Source organism: Zophobas morio, unplaced genomic scaffold (genome assembly GCF_036711695.1).
Source record: "Zophobas morio isolate AGI-343-1 ecotype UQ-CSIRO unplaced genomic scaffold, CSIRO_AGI_Zmor_V1 ptg000031l, whole genome shotgun sequence".
NCBI lineage: Eukaryota > Metazoa > Arthropoda > Insecta > Coleoptera > Tenebrionidae > Zophobas > Zophobas morio.
In genome coordinates, this window is record NW_026972136.1 from 1158926 (window position 1) to 1180864 (window position 21939).

General features: G+C 33.0%; 2 protein-coding genes across 3 annotated transcripts; one reads left to right on the forward strand and one right to left on the reverse strand.

Annotated features, from left to right (window-relative positions):
- Nucleotides 1-835: 835 nt before the first annotated feature.
- On the reverse strand, nucleotides 836-8605 carry LOC135139383 (peptidoglycan-recognition protein LE-like). The gene is made up of 4 exons (XM_064069593.1): nucleotides 8121-8605; nucleotides 1553-1742; nucleotides 1405-1506; nucleotides 836-1352 (listed from the first exon to the last, which is right to left on the reverse strand). Exons 1-4 carry the CDS (start codon nucleotides 8394-8396, stop codon nucleotides 907-909), a joined length of 1014 nt encoding a protein of 337 aa, XP_063925663.1. The 5' UTR covers nucleotides 8397-8605; the 3' UTR covers nucleotides 836-906.
- LOC135139384 (metallophosphoesterase domain-containing protein 1-like) lies at nucleotides 8584-17967 on the forward strand. 2 transcript variants are annotated; one of them, XM_064069594.1, is made up of 5 exons: nucleotides 8584-8676; nucleotides 16779-17077; nucleotides 17134-17332; nucleotides 17388-17614; nucleotides 17676-17967. In XM_064069594.1, exons 2-5 carry the CDS (start codon nucleotides 16798-16800, stop codon nucleotides 17846-17848), a joined length of 879 nt encoding a protein of 292 aa, XP_063925664.1. In that variant the 5' UTR covers nucleotides 8584-8676; nucleotides 16779-16797; the 3' UTR covers nucleotides 17849-17967. The 2 variants fall into 2 exon arrangements, with proteins under 2 accessions (XP_063925664.1, XP_063925665.1); XM_064069595.1 differs by having other exon boundaries at nucleotides 8615-8676; nucleotides 16784-17077.
- The last annotated feature ends 3972 nt before the right edge of the window (nucleotides 17968-21939 follow it).

Below are 21939 nucleotides of genomic sequence, written 5' to 3' on the forward strand. Positions count from 1 at the left end.
CTTTTTTAAAATTGAAATTTTTTAATGGTCCCCCCTTCTTCAAATTTCGCAAAAATTTTGACATTTTCGAAACTCAACAAAATACATTTTCTTGTAGATTACGAACTCTAGAACTCAAATCCGGCATCGATTTTTTGATACCTGCAACCATTTTTCCAGAATCGACCTTTTAAATGTAGAAATTTTTGAAATTTTCAAAAATTCGCATTTCGCAGCGATTTTTTCGAAAATGTTGCTTCATGACCATCAACATGCTATATTTTTGGAATCAGCGTGTCGAGATCTACGTCTCTGAATATTTTCATAATTTTTAGACAACTTTTTTAAAATTGAAATTTTTTAATGGTCCCCCCTTCTTCAAATTTCGCAAAAATTTTGACATTTTCGAAACTCAACAAAATATATTTTCTTGTAGATTACGAACTCAAGAACTCAAATCCGCATGGATTTTTTGATACCTGCAACCGTTTTTCCAGAATCGACCTTTGAAATGCAGAAATTTTTAAATTATCAAAAATTCGCATTTCGCAGCGATTTTTTCGAAAGTGTTGCTTCATGACCATCAACATGCTATATTTTTGGAATCAGCGTGTCGAGATCTACGTCCCTGAATATTTTCATAATTTTTAGACATCTTTTTAAAATTGAAAATTTTTGACATTTTCGAAACTTAACTAAATACATTTTCTTGTATATTTCGAGCTCTAGAACTCACTTCCGACCCCCGTTCAATGATGGCTCTGAGTTTTTTTGGCTGATTGAGCTGTTTTCAGGGACTTAGAACATCATTTTATCCCCTAATCGTTGATTTCGATCCACACAAATCACAACCCCCTTCCTCAAAAACTCTTTATAAAGCGTGTAAACGAGTAAAAATCACAATACGTGCAAATACAAAAATACAACTCATGTAATCATTAACGGCGATGGGTTGGCCACACTAATGGACCCATCCCACCGCTCCCAAGTCTTAAGCTCCTCAAACAGCCTACTGCCAGGGCTCTCGCTGCTCCAGCACTGGCAATATCCCAACAACGAGTAATCCTCGGCAATGGCACCTATTTCGACCCCGTATTTGATCAACTCCTGGACCCGCTTCAGAACGAAGTCGGGAGGCAAAGTTTTTATGTAACAACCCACAAAACATATCCCTATTGAAACGGAATTGTAGGCGAGAGTGTGGGCCCCTATCACGTCCCAGCCCCGCCCTTCGTAGATGCTCCCGTCGGCCCCCGCCAGGAAGTTATAACCGATGTCGTTCCATTTGCGGCTCTCCACGTGGAATTGCTGGATCAGGCGAATCAGAAGGTTGTTCTCGGTTTGGGTGTAGGCTTCCTCGCTGGCGGAGTGGTCTGGAAGTGATTTATTAGTCAGGTTTGGTTTTTTGGGGGGTTGGGGGAGTACTTATTATGACGAGTTTTCTGGGTTCCGTGAAGTATTTTACGTCAGATGGTTCTAGAGGTGGTTGGGCTAGCCAGGTTCGTCGTGGTACTATGGGGAAAATTTCTGAGAAAAAATTATGTGGTGTTTTGGGTGGTTATGTGGAACTTACTTTTGTTGTTGTTGTTGTTGTTGTTAATAAGTATGTTTTGGTTTATTGTCGATGCATACTGGTTTACGTAAACGGGGCCATGGATGTGGGTTATGTTTCCGACGTGGACGTTTTGGGACTTGTAGATCTGGATATTTTTGTGGTGATTAGGTTTGTTGTTTGTAATGTCGTCCCAAGTAATACTATTTTCCTGCAAAAATAACCCAATTCATAACAATATATAATTTTTTTGAGCACTAAACGTAACACCGAAGTCTTTAATCATGACAAATAGTTTTGTACCTTGTTAATGAAAGTCATATTGAATGGATACATACTAGGTCATTTGGGTGCTTAAGAAAATATAGAACATTTACTAAAATTATATAACCAAAATTTGGGTTTTTAAAGATATCAGAAAGTTTAATTTTCATTTTTTTCCGAAATTAATAAAATCAATAAAATAACTTCTCTCCATTTTTGCTATTTCATAAACCGCTCTATATAATAATCGGTCTCATTTCCCGGCTTTTATAACTTACCGAAATTTTTTAATATTCGGTAGGATTTTTCCAAAAACTAAAATTTCGTTTTTTTAATGTCGAAAAATGTCGTTTAAATTTTTTCTTCTCTTGCCTTTCGAGATTTTGGAATCTTTACTAGGGTTGTTTCAAAAATGAAAATTATTTTTTTCCAAATTTAAATTTTGTTAATTTCATAAATCGCTCCATAAAAGTGACCATCTCATTTTTCGTTTTTTTTTTTAAATACCGCCAGGAGTTTTTCGAAGCATTTTCAATATTTGGTGGGACATTTTTCTAAAAACGAAAATTTAGAATTTTTTCAAAGATTTCAGACTTCTTTGGTTTTTGTATAATTTAGCCAAGTTTACCGATGATTTTTTTAATATTCGCTAGAACTTTTCCAAAACTAACATTTCGTTTTTTTAAGTCTTACAGTTTTGCAGAAACAGCTCTTTTCGGTTATTTATACCTCTTTTATTCAAAATTAACTGAATAATCAAAACATTTTTGTCTAATGAGCTAAATTTTTTTAACTAATTTATCAAATTTATTATTCGCCACAACTCTAAATGAGTTTAAAAAATTTAAACTTATTTTAAACAATTTTGTCGAATAAATGTTGTTGAAATGTTAAAGAGTGACATTAATTCTGAACGTGTAGTTTATGAATCCATGTTGAATTTTTATCCTAGATATCTAGATTTTTGTAAAATTCTTTATATAACAGTTTCTCGATTCCTCGATTTTTTGAATTTTTGATTTTTCGGTTCTTCGATTTCTCGATTTGACAACTTTCAATATCCGGATTTTTGGATTCTTTAATTTTTCTAACTCTTTTTCCGGTTTTTCTATATTTTAGCTTTAGGATTTTTCAATATTTCATTTCTTCGGATTTTTCGAGTTTCGATTTTAAAATTTTTCGATTTACCAATTTTTCGCCATTTGGGTTTCGGAATTTTTCAATTTCTCGATTTGTCAGTTTTTCGATTTTTCAATTGTCCAATTTTTCAATTCTTGGACTTCTTAAATTTTTTGATATTCTATTTTTTTAATTTTGAAACTTTTCAGTTTAATTTTTCTGTTTGTCGAATTTCCATTCCTCCATTTTTCGATTTTTGGACTTTTCGACGTTTCGATTTCTGGATCTCTTCTCGCTTAGATTTCTCGATACTTTAGTTTTTGAATTTTGTGATGTTTCGATTTTTAAATTTCTGTTTCCCAATTTTTCGCCATTTCAGCTTTGAAATTTTCCCAGTTTCTCGATTTTTCAGTTTTTCCAATTTTTCAATTGTTAAAATTTTAGATTTCTTGATTTCTCGATTTTTTGATTCTTCATTTCTTCCATATATCTATTTTTCAATGTTTCCCATTTTTAAGTTTTAGATTTTTCAGTTTTTTTGACTTCGATTTTTAAATTTTTTGATTTTTCAGTTTTTCTATGTTTCAATGTTTCTATTTCTAGATTTATCCAGATTTCGATGTTTCGATTTTTTGATTATTTAAATTGTGTATTTGCCAATTTTTCGCCATTTCGGTTTCGAAATTTTTCAATTTCTAGATTTTTCAATTTCTCGAATTTTCAGTTATCCAATTTTTCAATTCGACTTCTTAAATTTCGAATTTCGATTTTTCAATTTTTCGATATTTTATTTTTTCACTTTTTCGATTTCCCGGCTTATGGAGATTTCGATGTTTCGATTTTTTGATTATTTAAATTGTGGATTTGCCAATTTTTCGCCATTTCGGTTTCGAAATTTTTCAATTTCTAGATTTTTGAATTTCTCGAATTTTCAGTTATCCAATTTTTCAATTCGACTTCTTAAATTTTGAATTTCGATTTTTCAATTTTTCGATATTTTATTTTTTCAATTTTTCGATTTCCTGGTTTATGAAGATTTCGATGTTTCGATTTTTTTATTGCTCAATTTGTGGATCTTTGGATTTTCGATTTATGGATTTTCTTAATTTAAAATTTTTCGCCATTTCAGCTTTGGAATTTTTCCAATTTCTCGATTTTTCACTTTTTTCCAATTTTTAAATTGTTAAAATTTTAGATTTTTTGATTCTGGATTTCTTCCATACTTCTATTTTTCAATGTATACCATTTTTAAGTTTTAGAATTTTCAGTTTTTTGATGCTTCGATTTTCCCATTTTTCGAATTATTGAGGTTTTAGATTTTTCGGTTTTTCAATTTTCTATTTTTAAATTCTTCGATATTATGTTTTTCAACTTTTCGGATTTTTAAATTTTAGATTTTTCAGTTTTTTGCTGTTTCGACTTCTCGGTTATTTAGTTTTTCGATTTCTGGATTTATCGAGATTTCGATGTTTCGATTTTTTTATTAAATCTATGACTTTTTAGATTTTCGATCTATGGATTTTTTTTAATTTTAAATTTTTCATCTTTTAACTTTTCGGTTTTTCGACTTCTCGACTTTTCGATTTCATGTTTCAGTTTCTGAAGTTTTCGATTTTTAAATTTCTCGATTTCCCAGTTTTTCGCCATTTCAGCTTTGAAATTTTTCCAGTTTTTCAATTGTTAAAATTTTAGATGTTTCGATTTTTCGCTGTTTCGTTCTTCATTTATTCCATTTTTTAGTTTAAGATTTTTTAGTTTTTTGGAGGCTTCGATTTCCAATTTTTCGATTTTTCAGTTTTTCTATGTTTCAATTTTTCTATTTCCAGATTGATCGAGTTTTCGATGTTTCGATTTTTTGACTATGCAATTTTGTGGATTTTTTGATATTTCAATTTTTCAATTTTTCGATGTTTCGATTTTAAAATTTTTCGATTTACCAATTTTCCCCCGTCTAAGTTTCGGAATTTTTCAATTTCTCAATTTTTCAGTTTTTAGATTTTTCAGTTATCCAATTTTTCACTTCTTCGACTTCTTAAATTTTGGATTTTCGATTTTTCAATTTTTCGATTTTTAAATTTTAGATTTTTGAATTCTTCAATTTTTCTATTTTTCGATATTTTAGCTTTAGGATTTTTCAGTATTTTAGTTCTTCGGATTTTTCAATGTTGGCATTTTATATTTTTCAATTTTTTAACACTTTATAAATTTTTAAAATTCTAGAATTTTAGATTTCGTTTTTTCAATTTTTCGATTTTTCAGTTTTTCTAAATTTCAATTTTTATAATTCCAGATTGATCGAGATTTCGATGTTTCGATTTTTTGATTATTCAATATCTGGATTTTCTGATTTTTCAATTTTTCAATTTTTTTTATTTCAAATTTCAATTTTGCGATGCTCCGCTTTTCGATTTTAAAATTTTTCGATTTACCAATTTTTGGCCATTTGGGTTTTGGAATTTTTCAGTTTTTAGATTTTTCAATTATACAATTTTTCAATTCTGACTTCTTAAATTTTGGATTTTCGATTTTTCGATTTTTAAATTTAAGATTTTTGAATTCTTCAATTTTTCGATTTTTCAGTTTTTTGATATTTTATTATTTCAATTTTTATATTTTGGAATTTTTAACTTACGAGCAATATCTCGATTTTTCGATTTTTCAATTTTTCGACGTTTCTATTTTTCCATTTTTCCATTTCCCGATTTATCGAGATTTCGATGTTTCGATTTTTTTATTGTTCAATTTGGTGGATTTTTGGAATTTCGGTTTATGGATTTTTTTAATTTAAAATTTTTCGTTTTTCGATTTCTCAATTTTTCGATTTTAGGACTTTTCGACGTTTCGATTTCTCGATCTTTTCCCGTTTAGATTTCTCGATGCTTCTTTTGAATTTTTCCAATTTCTCGATTTTTCAATTTTTCCAATTTTTCAATTGTTAAAATTTTAGACAAGTTTCAATTTCTTGATTTTTCGATTCTTCATTTCTTTCATATTTCGATTTTTCAATGTTTCGCATTTTTAAGTTTTAGATTTTTCAGTTTTTGATGCTTCGATTTCTCCGCTTTTCGAATTAAGGTCTTAGAGTTTTCGGTTTTTCAATTTTCAATTATTAAATTTTTCGTTTTTACAAATTTCCGATTTTTCAATTTTTCAATTTTTTTTATTTCAAATTTCAGTTTTGCGATGCTCCGCTTTTCGATTTTAAAATTTTTCGATTTACCAATTTTTGGCCATTTGGGTTTTGGAATTTTTCAGTTTTTAGATTTTTCAATTATACAATTTTTCAATTCTGACTTCTTCAATTTTGGATTTTTTGATTTTTCGATTTTTAAATTTTAGATTTTTGAATTCTTCGATTTTTCGATTTTTCAGTTTTTTGATATTTTATTATTTCAATTTTTATATTTTGGAATTTTTAACTTACGAGCAATATCTCGATTTTTCGATTTTTCAATTCTTCGATGTTTCTATTTTTCCGTTTTTCCATTTCCCGATTTATCGAGATTTCGATGTTTCGATTTTTTTATTGTTCAATTTGGGGGATTTTTGGAATTTCGGTTTATGGATTTTTTTAATTTAAAATTTTTCGTTTTTCGATTTCTCAATTTTTCAATTTTAGGACTTTTCGACATTTCGATCTCTCGTTTTTTCAATCTCTTCCCGTTTAGATTTCTCGATTTTTTCTTCTTCTTTTGAATTTTCCCAATTTCTCGATTTTTCAATTTTTCCAATTTTTCAATTGTTAAAATTTTAGATAAGTTTCAATTTCTTGATTTTTCGATTCTTCATTTCTTTCATATTTCGATTTTTCAATGTTTCGCATTTTTAAGTTTTAGATTTTTCAGTTTTTGATGCTTCGATTTCTCCGCTTTTCGAATTAAGGTCTTAGAGTTTTCGGTTTTTCAATTTTCAATTATTAAATTTTTCGTTTTTACAATTTTTCGGTTTTTCTATTTTTCAATTTTTGTATTTCTAGATTTATCGAGATTTCGATGTTTTGATTTTTTTGATTATTTAATTTGGGGATTTTTCAATTTACATTTTTTTTTTATTTCAAATTTTAATTTCGCTTTTTGGATTACTCAGTTTTTCGATTTCTTGGTTTTTCGATTTTTCAGTTCTTCGTTGTTTCTACATATTTCTCAATTTTTCGAATGCTCAAATTTTCGATTTTTCAGTTTTTCGATTTTTCAATTTCACGATCATTTGTTGTTTCCATTTCTTGACCTCTCAGTTTTCGAATTTTTAAAATTTTTCGACTTTTCGATTTGTAGATTTCTATATTTTTCAAGCTTTCTATTTCTCAATTTTTCAACATTTCAATTTCACCTCAAGTATTACTATTTCCTAGTTATACAATTATTACTGCATTTTTTGTTGTTTATTCAACATAAATAAATGTTATCAAGGCGGGGGAAACTTTGACGTCAAACTTGGAGTCTCGGTTTCCGATGTGCGAACTTGGATTAGCCTTATCCTTATCACACAGATTTTGTCATTGTTTTTATACTAAAAATTATTTATTTTATGCAACTTCCTGTCTCTAAAGTGCTACTCGATCTAAATCAATTAATAATAGTCAGAACTAGAAATAATCGCAAAATAATTAGATAAAGAAGCCTCAAATTTGTGTTCATGTAATCTACACCCACGTATATTATTTTATTACCAACATAAAAATAAAAAATAATTGTTGTAGCGATAACGGATATCAGCTACAATGTATGCACGACAAACTACAAAACTTGTTTCATTTATTAAAAATATTATGTATGGTAAAGAAAATTTTGTTTTTACAATTTCTTTTTATTTTTCTATAAACATAGATAACATTTTATGCTTTAATGCATTTTTATCACACTTGTGTGATTACGGAACTTATAATCCGCAGATTCCACACTCTCGGGTAGTACTGGGTTATTCCAGTTTTATCGGAACCTTGATAAACATGATGAAATAATTCGTAAATTTTTTTCGAAAATATCATAGTCAAAATCTGTACGTGACTGTCAATTTGAACTTTCAGCAATTTAGTTATCACTGCGGTTAGTTTTGCGGTTTCGCATAGTTCTATGGCCGGTCTCGTCCAAGGTTAAGTCTGCTACGAGTGTAGAATCTTTCACTGATTTCGGGACTGTACAGAATCCAAATGTCATTTTAATTTTTTTTTTCTCACAGTAATTAATTAAAAATACTTAATACTTACTCCAGTGGTTGCCAAAACCTTGTCCGATATATGCACATTCTCGCTAGCCACAATCAATTCGTTATCATCGAAAGTACTATCATCTGCCGGAAAGTCGGAATACGAGCAGCATGACAGACTCTCGGCGCTCGACAAATCACCGCAGCTGTTCAACCATTGTCTGCACTTGTCAATCTTTTGCTCCGAGTATTCATTGTCTCCGTCGTTTATAGCTCTGTGGCAATTTTTGCAGACGACTTCTATCTTCTTTACATCACTGAGGGTATCGCTGGCCATAACCACGCGAACTATTTAGACGAGATTTGACTCTACAGAGTGTACTTAACTTAACTTAAGCCGCGTCACGTGACTTAAGTAATGTTTAGAATTTACACAAAGCGTAAACAGGAAAGTCGCGACTGCGCTGATTGGTATTGCAATTAAGGATTAATGATATAGCTGGAGAGATGCGCACTGCGCGAATCGTGGATGAGTAATACGGAAAACCAACCAGATTAGTGGTGTGGTGTCAGTTATCTGTCACGCAAAGTCGAAGCTCTGTGATAACTTTATTGAGGTAATGTAAATAAATACGGTTTATTTGGAAGTTTCGCATTATCGACGTATTTACTGTGTTTAATTTAGTTTGAGTTGCACAACTTTCGTTCAGTGATCTGTGTTGATGTTTGTGTCCAGTGGCGTACCTTTGATGTGGGTTCCCCGGGTTACACACACGTGAACAAACACATTTATTATGCGTTCACGATCTTTATATATTAGGCTAGTGAGTTTGTTGGTATTCGATGCAGAAGAATAAAAATTCCCTGAACGATTTTCGTTAGGTTATGTTTTATTAAATTAAAGGTTAAAAAATATGCCAGAAATATAAACATTGTTACCGATACTTTCAGTTTTCAGTAGCAATGACCAAGTTAACGGTATCCATAAAACTTTACGCTATTTAAAACAGTTATTCGGGTTTTTGTACGTGTTTATTTCATATGTAAGAACAAACACTAAAAATTTACTTAAACATTGTTTTTATATGAATGGGGGTTCAACATACGACTACTGTCGCATGCCACATTTAGCACCTCATCTTTAATTCTCAATCATCAGTTCGTTCTGCTCGCCCACTCTTCTTAGAAATGGAAATTTCGACCTTTGTGAACAGCCCATTTCCATATCTTCCAACTTCTTTTTTCACTTTTCTAAGATTACTAAAAGGGTTGGTAAAAGACAACAACCTTGCTCTAGTGCTTTGATGGGTTTAGCTCTTCTGAAACATTTTTCCGGCCTTAAATTGAATGATTTATCTATATAGCTATTACTAATGCTTACGTAAGTGCTCTTTATTTAGGGCGGGTGGGCGGGGCTAGTATTTGCTAAGATAAGACTGATTTTGGCAATTTTGACATTTTCAATCATTTTCCAACTATTATTTGGGACAAGAGACGTCGCGACAAGTCAGGTCAGGTTCATGAAATAAGATATGAATTTTATAGCAAATAATATAACAAAAAAAATTACTATTAGCGGTTTTTTGTTACTTTTTTTACATCTCAGATTCTATAAATACCTTCCACTCCCACTCGACAGAAGGACATAAATAGCCCCGCCCACCCACCCGGCCTTTTTTTCGGTGATTGATTTTATCCGATCTGAATGAAATGAATGATCTTATACTCAACGGAGATAAAATTAGTCGTCAGAATGAGAAGAGGGGTGGGTGGGAGGGGCTTGTACTTGCTGCTAAGATGAGACTAATTTTGGCAAATGATATACCTTCCAAGAAAATAGAGGGCGCGTGGGCGGGGCTAGTATTTGATAAGATAAGACTGATTTTGGCACTTTTAACATTTTCGACCATTTTTTAACTATTATTTGAGACAAGAGAAGACGCGACAAGTCAGGTCAGGTGCATGAAATAAGATATAAATTTTATAGCAAATAATATAACAAAAAAAAATTACTATTAGCGGTTTTTTGTTACTCTTTTTACATCTTAGATTCTATAAATACTTTCCACTCCCACTCGACAGAACGACAAAATAGCCCCGCCCACCCACCCGGTCTCTTTTTCAGTGATTGATTTTATCCGATCTGAATGAAATGAATGATCTTATACTCAACGGAAATAAAATTAGTCGTCAGAATGAGTAGAGGGGTGGGTGGGAGGGGCTTGTACTTGATAAGATAAGACTAATTTTGGGAAATGATATACCTTTCAAAAAAATAGAGGGTGGGTGGGCGGGGCTAATATTTCCTAAGATAAAACTGATTTTGGCAATTTTGACATTTTCAATCATTTTCCAACTATTATTTGGGACAAGAGACGTCGCGACAAGTCAGGTCAGGTGCATGAAATAAGATATAAATTTTATAGCAAATAATATAACAAAAAAATTACTATTAGCGCTTTTTTTTACTTTTTTCACATCGTAGATTCTATGAATACTTTCCAGCCCACTCGACGGAAGGACATAATTAGCCCCGCCCACCCACCCGGTCTCCTTTTCAGTGATTAATTTTATCCGATGTAAATGAAATCAATGATCTTATACTGAAGGGAAATAAAATTATTCGTCAGAATGAGAAGAGAGGGGGTGGGCGTGGCTAGTACTTGCTAAGATAAGACTAATTTTGGCAAATGATATACTTTCCAAGAAAATAGAGGGCGGGTGGGCGGGGCTAGTATTTGCTAAGATAAGACTGATTTTGGCACTTTTGACGTTTTCGACCATTTTTCAACTATTATTTGAGACAAAAGAAGTCGCAACAAGTCAGGTCAGGTGCATGAAATAAGATATAAATTTTATAGCAAATAATATAACAAAAAAATTACTATTAGCGTGTTTTTTTTTTTTTTTCACATCTTAGAAATTATGAATACTTTCCAACCCACTCGACGGAAGGACATAATTAGCCCCGCCCACCCACCCGGTCTCCTTTTCAGTGACTAATTTTATCCGATGTAAATGAAATCATTGAGTGATATGCATAAAGTTTAGTAAATACTAAATACTGAAATTTACAAGTAAATACTGACTTTCGTATGAATAATAATAAGTATAAGCTTATAAGTATTTACTTATTACTTGGTCTTGAAAAATTTTCTAGGTTTTACTTAATTTTCCAGTAAATACTTCAAGTTGCATGCATAATAACAAGTACTTACTTGTACTTGCAAGTAAGTACTTAAAATTTTTCAAGCTACTTTTTAGTAGACTAGTGATTATACTAAATTGAATTCAGTCAACGTGCAGTGTGTCTTAAGAAGGTGATTGACATTTAAAGTTTAGAACAGTTTAGAATGGCGCTATTTGTTCTTCCTTTTCGTCAACAGAAATTATATAACCCCCGGAGACAAGCCTATCCGAATACGTACAAGGCAAAATGTACAGATTCGAGGAAGAAAACGTACAGTATTTAGATAGATAGATACAAAATTTAATCATTCCTTGGGGGCAATATTTTGGTGAAAAAAACTAGTCCCCCTTTTTCCTTGTAATTATTGTTCGGTTTATGAGGACTTTCCCTTTATTACTTGAGGAAGATCTACATCATTCTTCACTGACTATAAATTTGAACAAAATCTCTTTTTGCGCCTCATAAGCTTTTCAAATGAACAGATTGAACAAGAACTTCAACTTTAACAAAGCGAATTTCCATCAACTTTACCAAAAACTCCTATATTAAGAAAATCAAGGCAAAATGCATAGATTCTCCATAATCTATGGCTTATTGGCTTGCGAGCTTACTTAGAGCAGCCTTTTTTTTCTCTCGGCTGTCTGGTGTTTACGATTTGGTTAATAATATCGGCCATTTCTTTAAAATGGAAATAAATCTTTCCTGCTTGTTGTTTATTTGAGCAGTTTCAACACTTGCACCGGTTTCGGAGTTTGAGGAACTCATGTTGCAACCAAATTCGTACGTATGACACAAATCACAAAATTATTTTTATGACAGTTACGTTAATCAGTTTTTAAGTATTTACTGGAAAATTGCAAGTATTTACTTATAAGTATAAGTAAAAGGTTATGCATATGAATTTCAGTAAATACTTTTACTTGTAGTAACTACTAATAAGTAGATGCTTTTACTAAAAGTTTTTACTTTTAGTAAATACTTATTTTTATGCATATCAGCCAATGATCTTATACTGAAGGGAAATAAAATTATTTGTCAGAATGAGAAGAGAGGAGGTGGGCGTGGCTAGTACTTGCTAAGATAAGACTAATTTTGGCAAATGATATACCTTCCAAGAAAATAGAGGGCGGGTGGGCGGGGCTAGTATTTGCTAAGATAAGACTGATTTTGGCACTTTTACGTTTTCGACCATTTTTCAACTATTATTTGAGACAAGAGACGTCGCGACAAGTCAGGTCAGGTGCATGAAATAAGATATAAATTTTATAGCAAATAATATAACAAAAAAAAATATTACTATTAGCGGTTTTTTGTTACTTGTTTTACATCTTAGATTCTATAAAAACTTTCCACTCCCATTCGACAGAAGGACATAAATAGCCCCGCCCACCCACCCGGTCTCTTTTTCAGGGATTGATTTTATCCGATCTGAAAGAAATGAATGATCTTATACTCAACGGAAATAAAATTAGTCGTCAGAATGAGAAGAGGGGTGGGTGGGAGGAGCTTGTACTTGCTGCTAAGATGAGACTAATTTTGGCAAATGATGTACCTTCCAAGAAAATAGAGGGCGGGTGGGCGGGGCTAGTATGTGCTAAGATAAGACTGATTTTGGCAATTTTGACATTTTCAATCATTTTCCAACTATTATTTGGGACAAGAGACGTCGCGACAAGTCAGGTCAGGTGCATGAAATAAGATATAAATTTTATAGCAAATAATATAACAAAAAAAAATTACTACTAGCGCTTTTTTTTTACTTCTTTCGCATCTTAGATTCTATGAATACTTTCCAGCCCACTCGACGGAAGGATATAATTAGCCCTGCCCACCCACCCGGTCTCCTTTTCAGTGAATAATTTTATCCGATGTAAATGAAATCAATGATCTTATACTGAACGGAAATAAAATTATTCGTCAGAATGAGAAGAGGGTGGGGTGGGCGTGGCTAGTACTTGCTAAGATAAGACTAATTTTGGCAAATGATATACCTTCCAAGAAAATAGAGGGCGGGTGGGCGGGGCTAGTATTTGCTAAGATAAGACTGATTTTGGCAAATGACATACTTTCCAAGAAAATAGAGGGCTGGTGGGCGGGGCTAGTATTTGCTAAGATAACTGAGATCCCTCTGAGAAATCTAAAAATCGAAAAGTCGAATAGTTTTAAAAATCGAATAACCGAAAAACCCAAAATTTAAAATTCAAAAATTAGAATAACGAAAAGTTGAAAAACCGAGAAATCGAAACATTGGGAAACGAAAATATCAAAAATCGAGAAATCCAAAAATCGAGGAGTGGAAAAATTGAAAATTTTAAAGTTAAAAAAATCTGTATATCGAAAAAATTGAGAAATCGAAAAGTCGAAAAATTCAATATTCGTAATCTCAAAACTGACATATCGAAAAATTGAAAAATGAAAGAAAAATTTAAAAATCCTAGAACTAAAACATTTGGATAATCGAGTATTCGAAAAATCTAAAACTTGAAAATCGAAAAATTGGAGAATCGAAAATTCTGAAAATCGAAACCTTGAAAAGTCGAAACATTGAATATTTAGAAACGTCAAAAATTGAAAAATCGAAAACTTAAGAAATCGAGAAATTGAAAATTTGAAGAACCGAGAAATTGAAAACTCCCAACACTGAAATACCAAAAAATTGAAAATCGGAAAACCCAGAAATCGAAAATCCAGAAAAATATAAAGTGCAAACATTGAAGAGTCGGAAAATTGACGAATCGAGAAACTGTAAAATCAAGGTTTTTGTAGTTTTTGGATTTTTTAAGTTTCCCAATTTTTAATTTTTCGATTTTTCAATTTTTCGTTTCATCAATTTTTCAACTTCTTGATTTCCAATTTTTAGATGTTTTAGTTTTCATTTTATACGTTTTCGTTTTTTCATACTTGATTTTTCAATTTTACAATTTTGCAATGCTTCCATTTTTTATTCGAAGTTGAAAAATGGAAAAATTAAAGAATCGGAACATTGAAAAGTCACAAAATTAAACGAAGACAATAGAGAGCGCGTGGGCGGGGTTTGTAGCTGCTAAAATAAGATCAATTTTCATAAATGACATCAGAAAGAAAATAGAAGGAGGGTGAGCGGGATTAGTATCTGCTAAGATAAGAGTGATTTTGGCAAATGGAAATACCCTCTAAGAAAAGAGAGGGTGGGTGGGCGGGGCTAGTACCTGCTAAGATTAGACTGATCTTGGCAAATGAAATTCCTCTAAGACAATAGAGAGCGCATGGGCGGGGTTAGTACCTGTTAAAATAAGATCGAATTTGACAAATGACATATCCTCTGAGAAAAGGGAGGGCGGGTGGGCGGGGCTAGTACCCGCTAAGATAAAACTGATTTTGACAAATGACATATATCTAGGAAAAGAGAGGGTGGGTGGGCGGGGCTAGTACGTGCTAAGGTAAGAGTGATTTTGGCAAATGACATACCAGCTAAGAAAATGGAGGGCTAAAACTAACCCCTACCACGTCCGCTTTTAAATTTCACTGGTTTTTTGAATAGATGAAAACTGAATTTAATTTTGTCATGTGGTCCAATCTACGCTTAAAAAAATTCAAAGTGGCCCCGCCCACCCACTCGGTTTTCCTTCTGATCACTCTTTCTATTGCACAAAAGGGGAATTTTATAGTGACAAACAACGAAATCTAGGTAAAAAAACGTAAAACTAATCCCACGCACCACCGCTTTTGAATTTGATTGTTTTTTTTTTCTTTTTTTTAATTAGATGAAGACTGAATTTTACTACGTCAAGTGGCGAATTAGGCCTAAAAATACAAAGTGGCCCCGCCCACCCGCCAGTTTTTCCTTCTGATCATTCTATTTATTGGACAAAAAGGTAAAACTAACCCCACCCACCTACGCTTTTGAATTTTATTGGTTTTTATGATTAGATAAATACTCAATTTTACTGTGTCAAATGAGGAATATACGCTTAAAAAAATTCAAAGTGGCCCGCCCACCCACCCGGTTTTCTTTTTGGTCACTCATTTTATTGGACGAAAAGTGCATTTTATATTGAATAACAGTGAAATCTAGTAATCTAGACAAAAAGCTAAAACTAACTCCACCCACCTTCGCTTTTGAATTTAATTGCCTTATCTGGTTGGATGGAAATCGAATTTTATTTTGTCCAGTGGCCTAATCTACTTCTAAAAATCTAAACTGGCCCCGCCCACCCACCCGGTTTTCCTTCTGATCACTCATTCTATTGGACAAAACGGGAATTTTAAAGTGACAAACAACGAAATCTGGAAAAGAACGTAAAGCTAATCCCAGCCACCACCGTTTCTGATTTTCAATGGTTTTTTGATTAGATGAAGACTGACTTTTACTACGTCAAGTGGCAAATTAGACTTAAAAAATTCAAAGTGGCCACGCCCACCTAACTTTTAAAAAAAGAGAGGGTGGGTGGACAGGGCTAGTACCTGCTAAGATAAAACTGATTTTGGCAAATGACATAACCTTTCTAAGAAAAGAGAGGCCGGGTGGGCGGGGCTAGTACGTGCTAAGTTAAGGGTGATTTTGGGAAATGACATATCCACTAAGAAAATAGAGGGCTAAAACTAACTCCTACCACGTTCGCTTTTAAATTTCTCTGGTTTTTTGATTAGATGAAAACTGAATTTAATTTTGTCAAATGGTCCACTCTACGCTTAAAAATATTCGAAGTGGCCCCGCCCACCCACCCGGTTTTCCTTCTGACATTCTATTTATTGGACAAAAAGGTAAAACTAACCCCACCCACCTACGCTTTTGAATTTCATTGGTTTTTATGATTAGATAAAGACTCAATTTTACTGTGTCAAGTGAATCTAAAACCACCACACATTTTTGGTTCAACTGTGCCGAAGCAGGAATGAGCTGATTAATCACCCAATTTTGAAAAATTGTCCCGTCCATCGTTTTATGATAGTCGCTATCGTTATTTTTTTAATTTAAAAAATTGTTACAACCATTCAAGAACCCGTTGAACAACCCGCGTGGAGAATAGTAAACCTTGATCCTTCACTTTTAATTTTGGTGGGTCAGTATCGTGCACCCAGCCACGAATGGACGAACCATTTTGATAGATCCATGTTCCATCCAAATACACGAAAGTCAAATTTCACAAGAATTTAGAAACTGTAAATATGTTGTCAAAAAGGTAATTTTGGCTGCAACGACAAAGAATTTTGCGACCATTTACTTCCCTGTGTTTATAACCCATTGACTTAAGAATTTTGTATAATGTGGTTCGCCCCCCTTTAAATTCCAACTGTTCCCTAGAATATGCCAAAACAGCATCTACAGTGAAATATTCGTTTTTTTCATTAAGTTGCCAAATTTGTCGTTGCAGGTCTTTCCGAAACATATAATTTGTAAATAAATCCGTTGGTTAGACAAAAAACTAAATCATCAAATCAGTTTATCCAACTTAAAGAAAAAATATCAAAGCCTACACTATATAAAGATCGTGAATGGATACTATATTATCCTGGCGCATCCACCCTTTTTATGCAACAAAATTTCAGAGCAGTCGCAAACATAAGTATGGAGAGTGCAATCACAGTCCACCCTCTGTCCCACAACCCCACAGAAGCCTTCACCGAACTGTCAAAAAAACAAAAATTCACCCTGCTACAAACCCCCACCGACATTTCAACCCCTGTCCAGCCAGGACACGTCCGCATCGTCTGCATGAGCGACACCCACTCTGAATACGACAATTTCACCTTCAGGATCATACCAGACGGAGACATCTTCATCCACGCCGGAGACTTCAGCATGTGGGGCGAAGACCACGAAATAATCAAATTCAATAACTGGATTAGTAGGTGGTACTAACCTCTTTTAAACAGAAACCACTTTACCGAACATAATTTCCAGAATCTTTGCCTCACCGTCACAAAGTTGTGATCGCCGGTAACCACGAGCTCAGTTTCGACGAAAAGTGCATTTTCTTCACCACGTTTTTTCGAAAGCATAAAGGGGAAGTTCGCGATGTGAAGAAGCTTCTGACTGATTGTATTTATTTGGAGGATTCGGCGGTGACGTTGTGTGGACTTAAAATTTACGGGTCTCCATGGTAGAATTTTTAATTTTTTTTTTATGGAATATAGTGTGTTTTCATATGTATTTAGGCAACCTGAACACGGAGGGTTGGCTTTTAATCTACCACGTGGGCAAGCGATTCTCGAAAAATGGAACCAAATTCCTGAAGATGTTGATATTTTGGTCACGCACGGGCCGCCACTGGGGCATGGCGATAGACTCATTTCTGGAGGGAGAGCTGGTTGTGTGGAGTTGTTGTCAACGATTCAGAAACGCGTTAAGCCCAAGTTCCATATTTTTGGGCACATACACGAAGGTACAAGACTCGTGTTTTTGTTTACGTTTTGTCTCATTATTATTCCAATCTTTTGTTACAGGGTATGGAATATCGACTGATGGAACAACGACATTTGTCAATGCCTGCACATGTAACCGTCACTACGTACCCAGAAATTTGCCTATTGTGTTTGATATTGACAGCAAAGACCACAGTTCTAGTATACCGAAACACAGTAGCAAAGTAAGAAGTCAAACTTGTGTTAACCAATAGAACTCGTCATTTGGTTTTAACTGATTTGGAGACTACGTACAAATTTTATGGCGACAATAACAGATATTTATGTATTTTAGTGATATTTTTTAAAACTTAATAAATATTGATTTACTTAAGCAGTACTTGAGATCATTTTAGGGGCGTGTTTACTTAATTTCAAATGTTTCCTTTATAGTCTAATTCTGACGTATACATCTGATTTACTGGTTGCCTATTTTTTGATACATCACTGTTATTCTTGTAACAACGAACAATGCAGTTGATAGAATAACAACCCTAATTCAACCATATTTTGATTGAAAAGGGACTTATTTATGTACTAAGTCTGTGGTTGCTTTGTTCAGGTTATTCAGACATTAAAATATATGAAGAAATGCATAAAATTCGGGTGTTCCATTGAAGTCATCAAGTTAGCGCTGTTTTTTTTTTTAATCATGAAGTATGTCTGCGATAAATCGAAAATTTAATCGATGACTGTCGACAACGTGAAATGATACATTCTAACCTCACTTTTTCGTATAATAAAATTAATGTTTTTAATGATGATTATGACTTTTTTAACTGAATCTCGTTACATTATTTCATTTATTATTTTTATGCAGAAAATAACTTCGCTCACAGCCATCTAAAAAGTGAAGAAATTTTGTCAGGTTGTCGAATATTTGCCTATTTTCTTTGAGAGGAAAACGCTCTTTTAACCAAAAAAGGTTTGTGAGGCGGCCTAGAAGAGGCTCATGTATTTTAATTAAGTCTATGGTTTTTTCGTTAAAATAGTTTAAGTATTAAGACATAGCAGGAAATTTGTTGCATAACTTCTGTCAAAGATTTCAAAGATTTTTAAATGCATATTTTTTAATTTATTTACAAAAATGTTTAGAATTTGTTTATTTGGGACAATAGAGAAGTTAGGTCAGATGCGTGAAATAAGAAATAAATGTTATAGCAAATAGTATAACAAAAAAAAGTTATGATTGGCGCTTTTTTTATTCTTTTCACATCCTACATCCTATTATTAGTTTCCACCCCCACCCCTCCTCGATAGAAAAAAATAATTAGCCCCGCCCACCCACTTTGTCTCTGGTGCATGAAATAAGAAATAAATTTTATAGCAAACCCTAGATTCTATAATTACTTTCCACTCCCACTCGACAAAAGGACACATTTAGCCCCGCCCACCCACCCGGTCTCCTTTTCAGTGATTAATTTTATCCGATGTGAATGAAATATACTGAACGGAAATAAAATGATTCGTCAGAATCAGAAGAGGGGGGGTGGGCGGGGCTAGTACTTGCTAAGATAAGACTAATTTTGGCAATTGATATAACTTTAACAGAGGGCGGGTGAGCGGGGCTAGTATTTGCTAAGATAAGACTGATTTAGGCACTTTTGACATTTTCGACCATTTTTCAACTATTATTTGAGACAAGATAAGTCGCGACGAGTCAGGTCAGGTGCATGAAATAAGATATATATTTTATAGCAAATATATAGTATAACAAAAAAAAATTACAATTGGCGCTTTTTTTTACTTTTTTCTCATCCTAGATTCTATAATTACTTTCCACTTCCATTCGTCAAAAGGGCATAATTAGCCCCGCCCACCCACCCGGTCTCCTTTTCAGTGATTGATTATATCCGATCTGAATGAAATTAATGATCTTATCCTGAACGGAAATAAAATTATTCGTCAGAATGAGAAAAGGGGGGGGGGTGGGTGGGGCTAGTACTTGGCAAGATAAGACTAATTTTGGCAATTGATATAACTTTTGTGACGGGCTTGGGAGATTTTCAAAATTAACTTTTGTTAATTTATTATATATAAAACTGTAAAACTCTTGTCGTGGACCTTGTGCCCGACATATAGTGAAAATATTATTTATTTGTTCGTAGGCTGGTTCGTGATGATGGTAACACATTCTAGTGACTGGACAAAGGGACTACTTCAAGTATATGCATTTTGCTTAAATGAATAATTATATTTAATTTAGAAATGAGTATGTACAAAAGAGATTTAGTCATATGAGAATAATTTGGAATAACAATAAATTGTAGTGTAGTTTAATATGCAAATATAATTATCAGAAAATGAACTTCAGTATTAAAACATTTTTAAATAAATTCAAGAAAACTTTATAACTTTGAAACTAAATCTTTGAAAGCATAATAAAACAAATATTTAAAAAAAATCTAAAACAAAAATATAACAAAACTTAAAATTGGTACCATAACTCAAAATTTGGTAACAACTCAAACATTTGTAACAACTCAAAAATTTGGTAACAACTCAAAAATTTGTAACAACTCTAAAATTTGGTAACAACTCTAAAATTTGGTAACAACTCTAAAATTTGGTAACAACTCTAAAATTTGGTAAGGAACATTATAGTAGTTGCGTGGTCAGCGTTCATCAAACAATATAACTGTTTAACTAATAATTTCAATGCAAATTAATCTTTAAAAATAGATCTAAATCTCAAAACGTTATCCAATCGAGAATACAAAGGGCGATTTATCATCAAAATTAAATTGAACTTTAAAAATATTAATAAAAACAAAACTTTGAACTTTTTATGAAATCGTGCACATTTTTGGAGATGTCAACACTTACCCCCTTGTGTCACAACACAAACACACACTAACAGGCAACTGGCTAGAGGACTCTGATCTTTTTTGGATCTTTCGAACTTTTATAAGTAAAGACCCCTCCAAAGGAGTTGTTTTCGCAAAATTGTTTACAAGTTACCAGTTTATTTGGGGAGTCGTAAAAGTATTTGTGTTTCCACCAAATTAGGCTTAATTAACTGTAATATGAAGATTTTTAGTGGCAAAATGTGCTTTTTGTTAAAATTAACAAATTTAAACCATGAAATTATAAAACTGGACAAAGACATCGTGTCCAGCCAAACGGCGCCAATATTTAACTGTGAAATTATAAACCTTGATTAGAATGGTGTGAAATCATAAAATCCAAGTTTCACAAGGACAACCTTGATTTTTACGACAATGACGATTGTTCTGATTCATACCAACATCTCCAAAAATAAGTAAATTTATCGCCCGTTACACTTTCAAAAAAACAGAGGGCGGGTGGGCGGGGCTAGTACTTGCTAAGATAAGACTAATTTTGGCAATTGATATAACTTTAACAGAGGGCGGGTGGGCGGGGCTACTATTTGCTAAGATAAGACTGATTTTAGCACTTTTGACATTTTCGACCATTTTTCAACTAGTATTTGAGACAAAAGAAGTCGTGACATATCAGGTCAGATGCATGAAATAAGATATAAATTTTATAGCAAGTAATATAACAAAAAAATTACTATTAGCGCTTTTTTTACTCTTTTCACATCTTAGATTCTATAAATATGTACTTTCCACTCCCACTCAACAGAAGGACATAATTAGCCCCGCCCGCCCACCCGGTCTCCTTTTCAGTGATTAATTTTATCCGTTGTGAATGAAATGAATGATCTTATACTGAACGGAAATAAAATTATTCGTTAGAATGAGAAGAGGGGGGGTGGGTGGGGCTAGTACATGCTAAGATAAGACTAATTTTGGCAAATGATACAACTTTCAAAAAAATAGAGGGCGGGTGGGCGGGGCTAGTATTTGCTAAGATAAGATTGATTTTGGCTCTTTTGACATTTTCGACCATTTTTCAACTATTATTTGAGACAAGATAAGTCGCGACGAGTCAGGCCAGGTGCATCAAATAAGATATAAATTTTATAGCAAATAATATAACAAAAAAAATTACTATTACCGCCTTTTTTTTACTTTTTTCACATCTTAGATTCTATGAATACTTTCCACCTCCTCTCGACAGAAGGACATAATTAGCCACGCCCACCCACCCGGTCTCCTTTTCAGTGATTGATTATATCCGATCTGAATGAAATTAATGATCTTATCCTGAACGGAAATAAAATTATTCGTCAGAATGAAAAGAGGGGGGGAGTGGGCGGGGCTAGTACTTGGCAAGATAAGACTAATTTTGGCAAATGATATATCTTTCAAAAAAATAGAGGGCGGGTGGTCGGGGCTAGTATTTGATAAGATAAGACTGATTTTGGCACTTCTGACAT

Bases quoted from the DNA above. Each gene is read 5' to 3' on its own strand.
- LOC135139383 (XM_064069593.1), bottom strand. From the start codon at position 8,396: ATGGCCAGCGATACCCTCAGTGATGTAAAGAAGATAGAAGTCGTCTGC. The intron at 1,507-1,552 runs GTAAGTTCCACA...ATTTTTTCTCAG, and splicing joins CAACAACAACAACAACAAAA to AAATTTTCCCCATAGTACCA. The intron at 1,353-1,404 runs GTACTCCCCCAA...AATCACTTCCAG, and splicing joins CAGAAAACTCGTCATAATAA to ACCACTCCGCCAGCGAGGAA.
- LOC135139384 (XM_064069594.1), top strand. From the start codon at position 16,798: ATGGAGAGTGCAATCACAGTCCACCCTCTGTCCCACAACCCCACAGAA. The intron at 17,078-17,133 runs GTAGGTGGTACT...CATAATTTCCAG, and splicing joins CAAATTCAATAACTGGATTA to AATCTTTGCCTCACCGTCAC. The intron at 17,615-17,675 runs GTACAAGACTCG...CTTTTGTTACAG, and splicing joins TTTTGGGCACATACACGAAG to GGTATGGAATATCGACTGAT.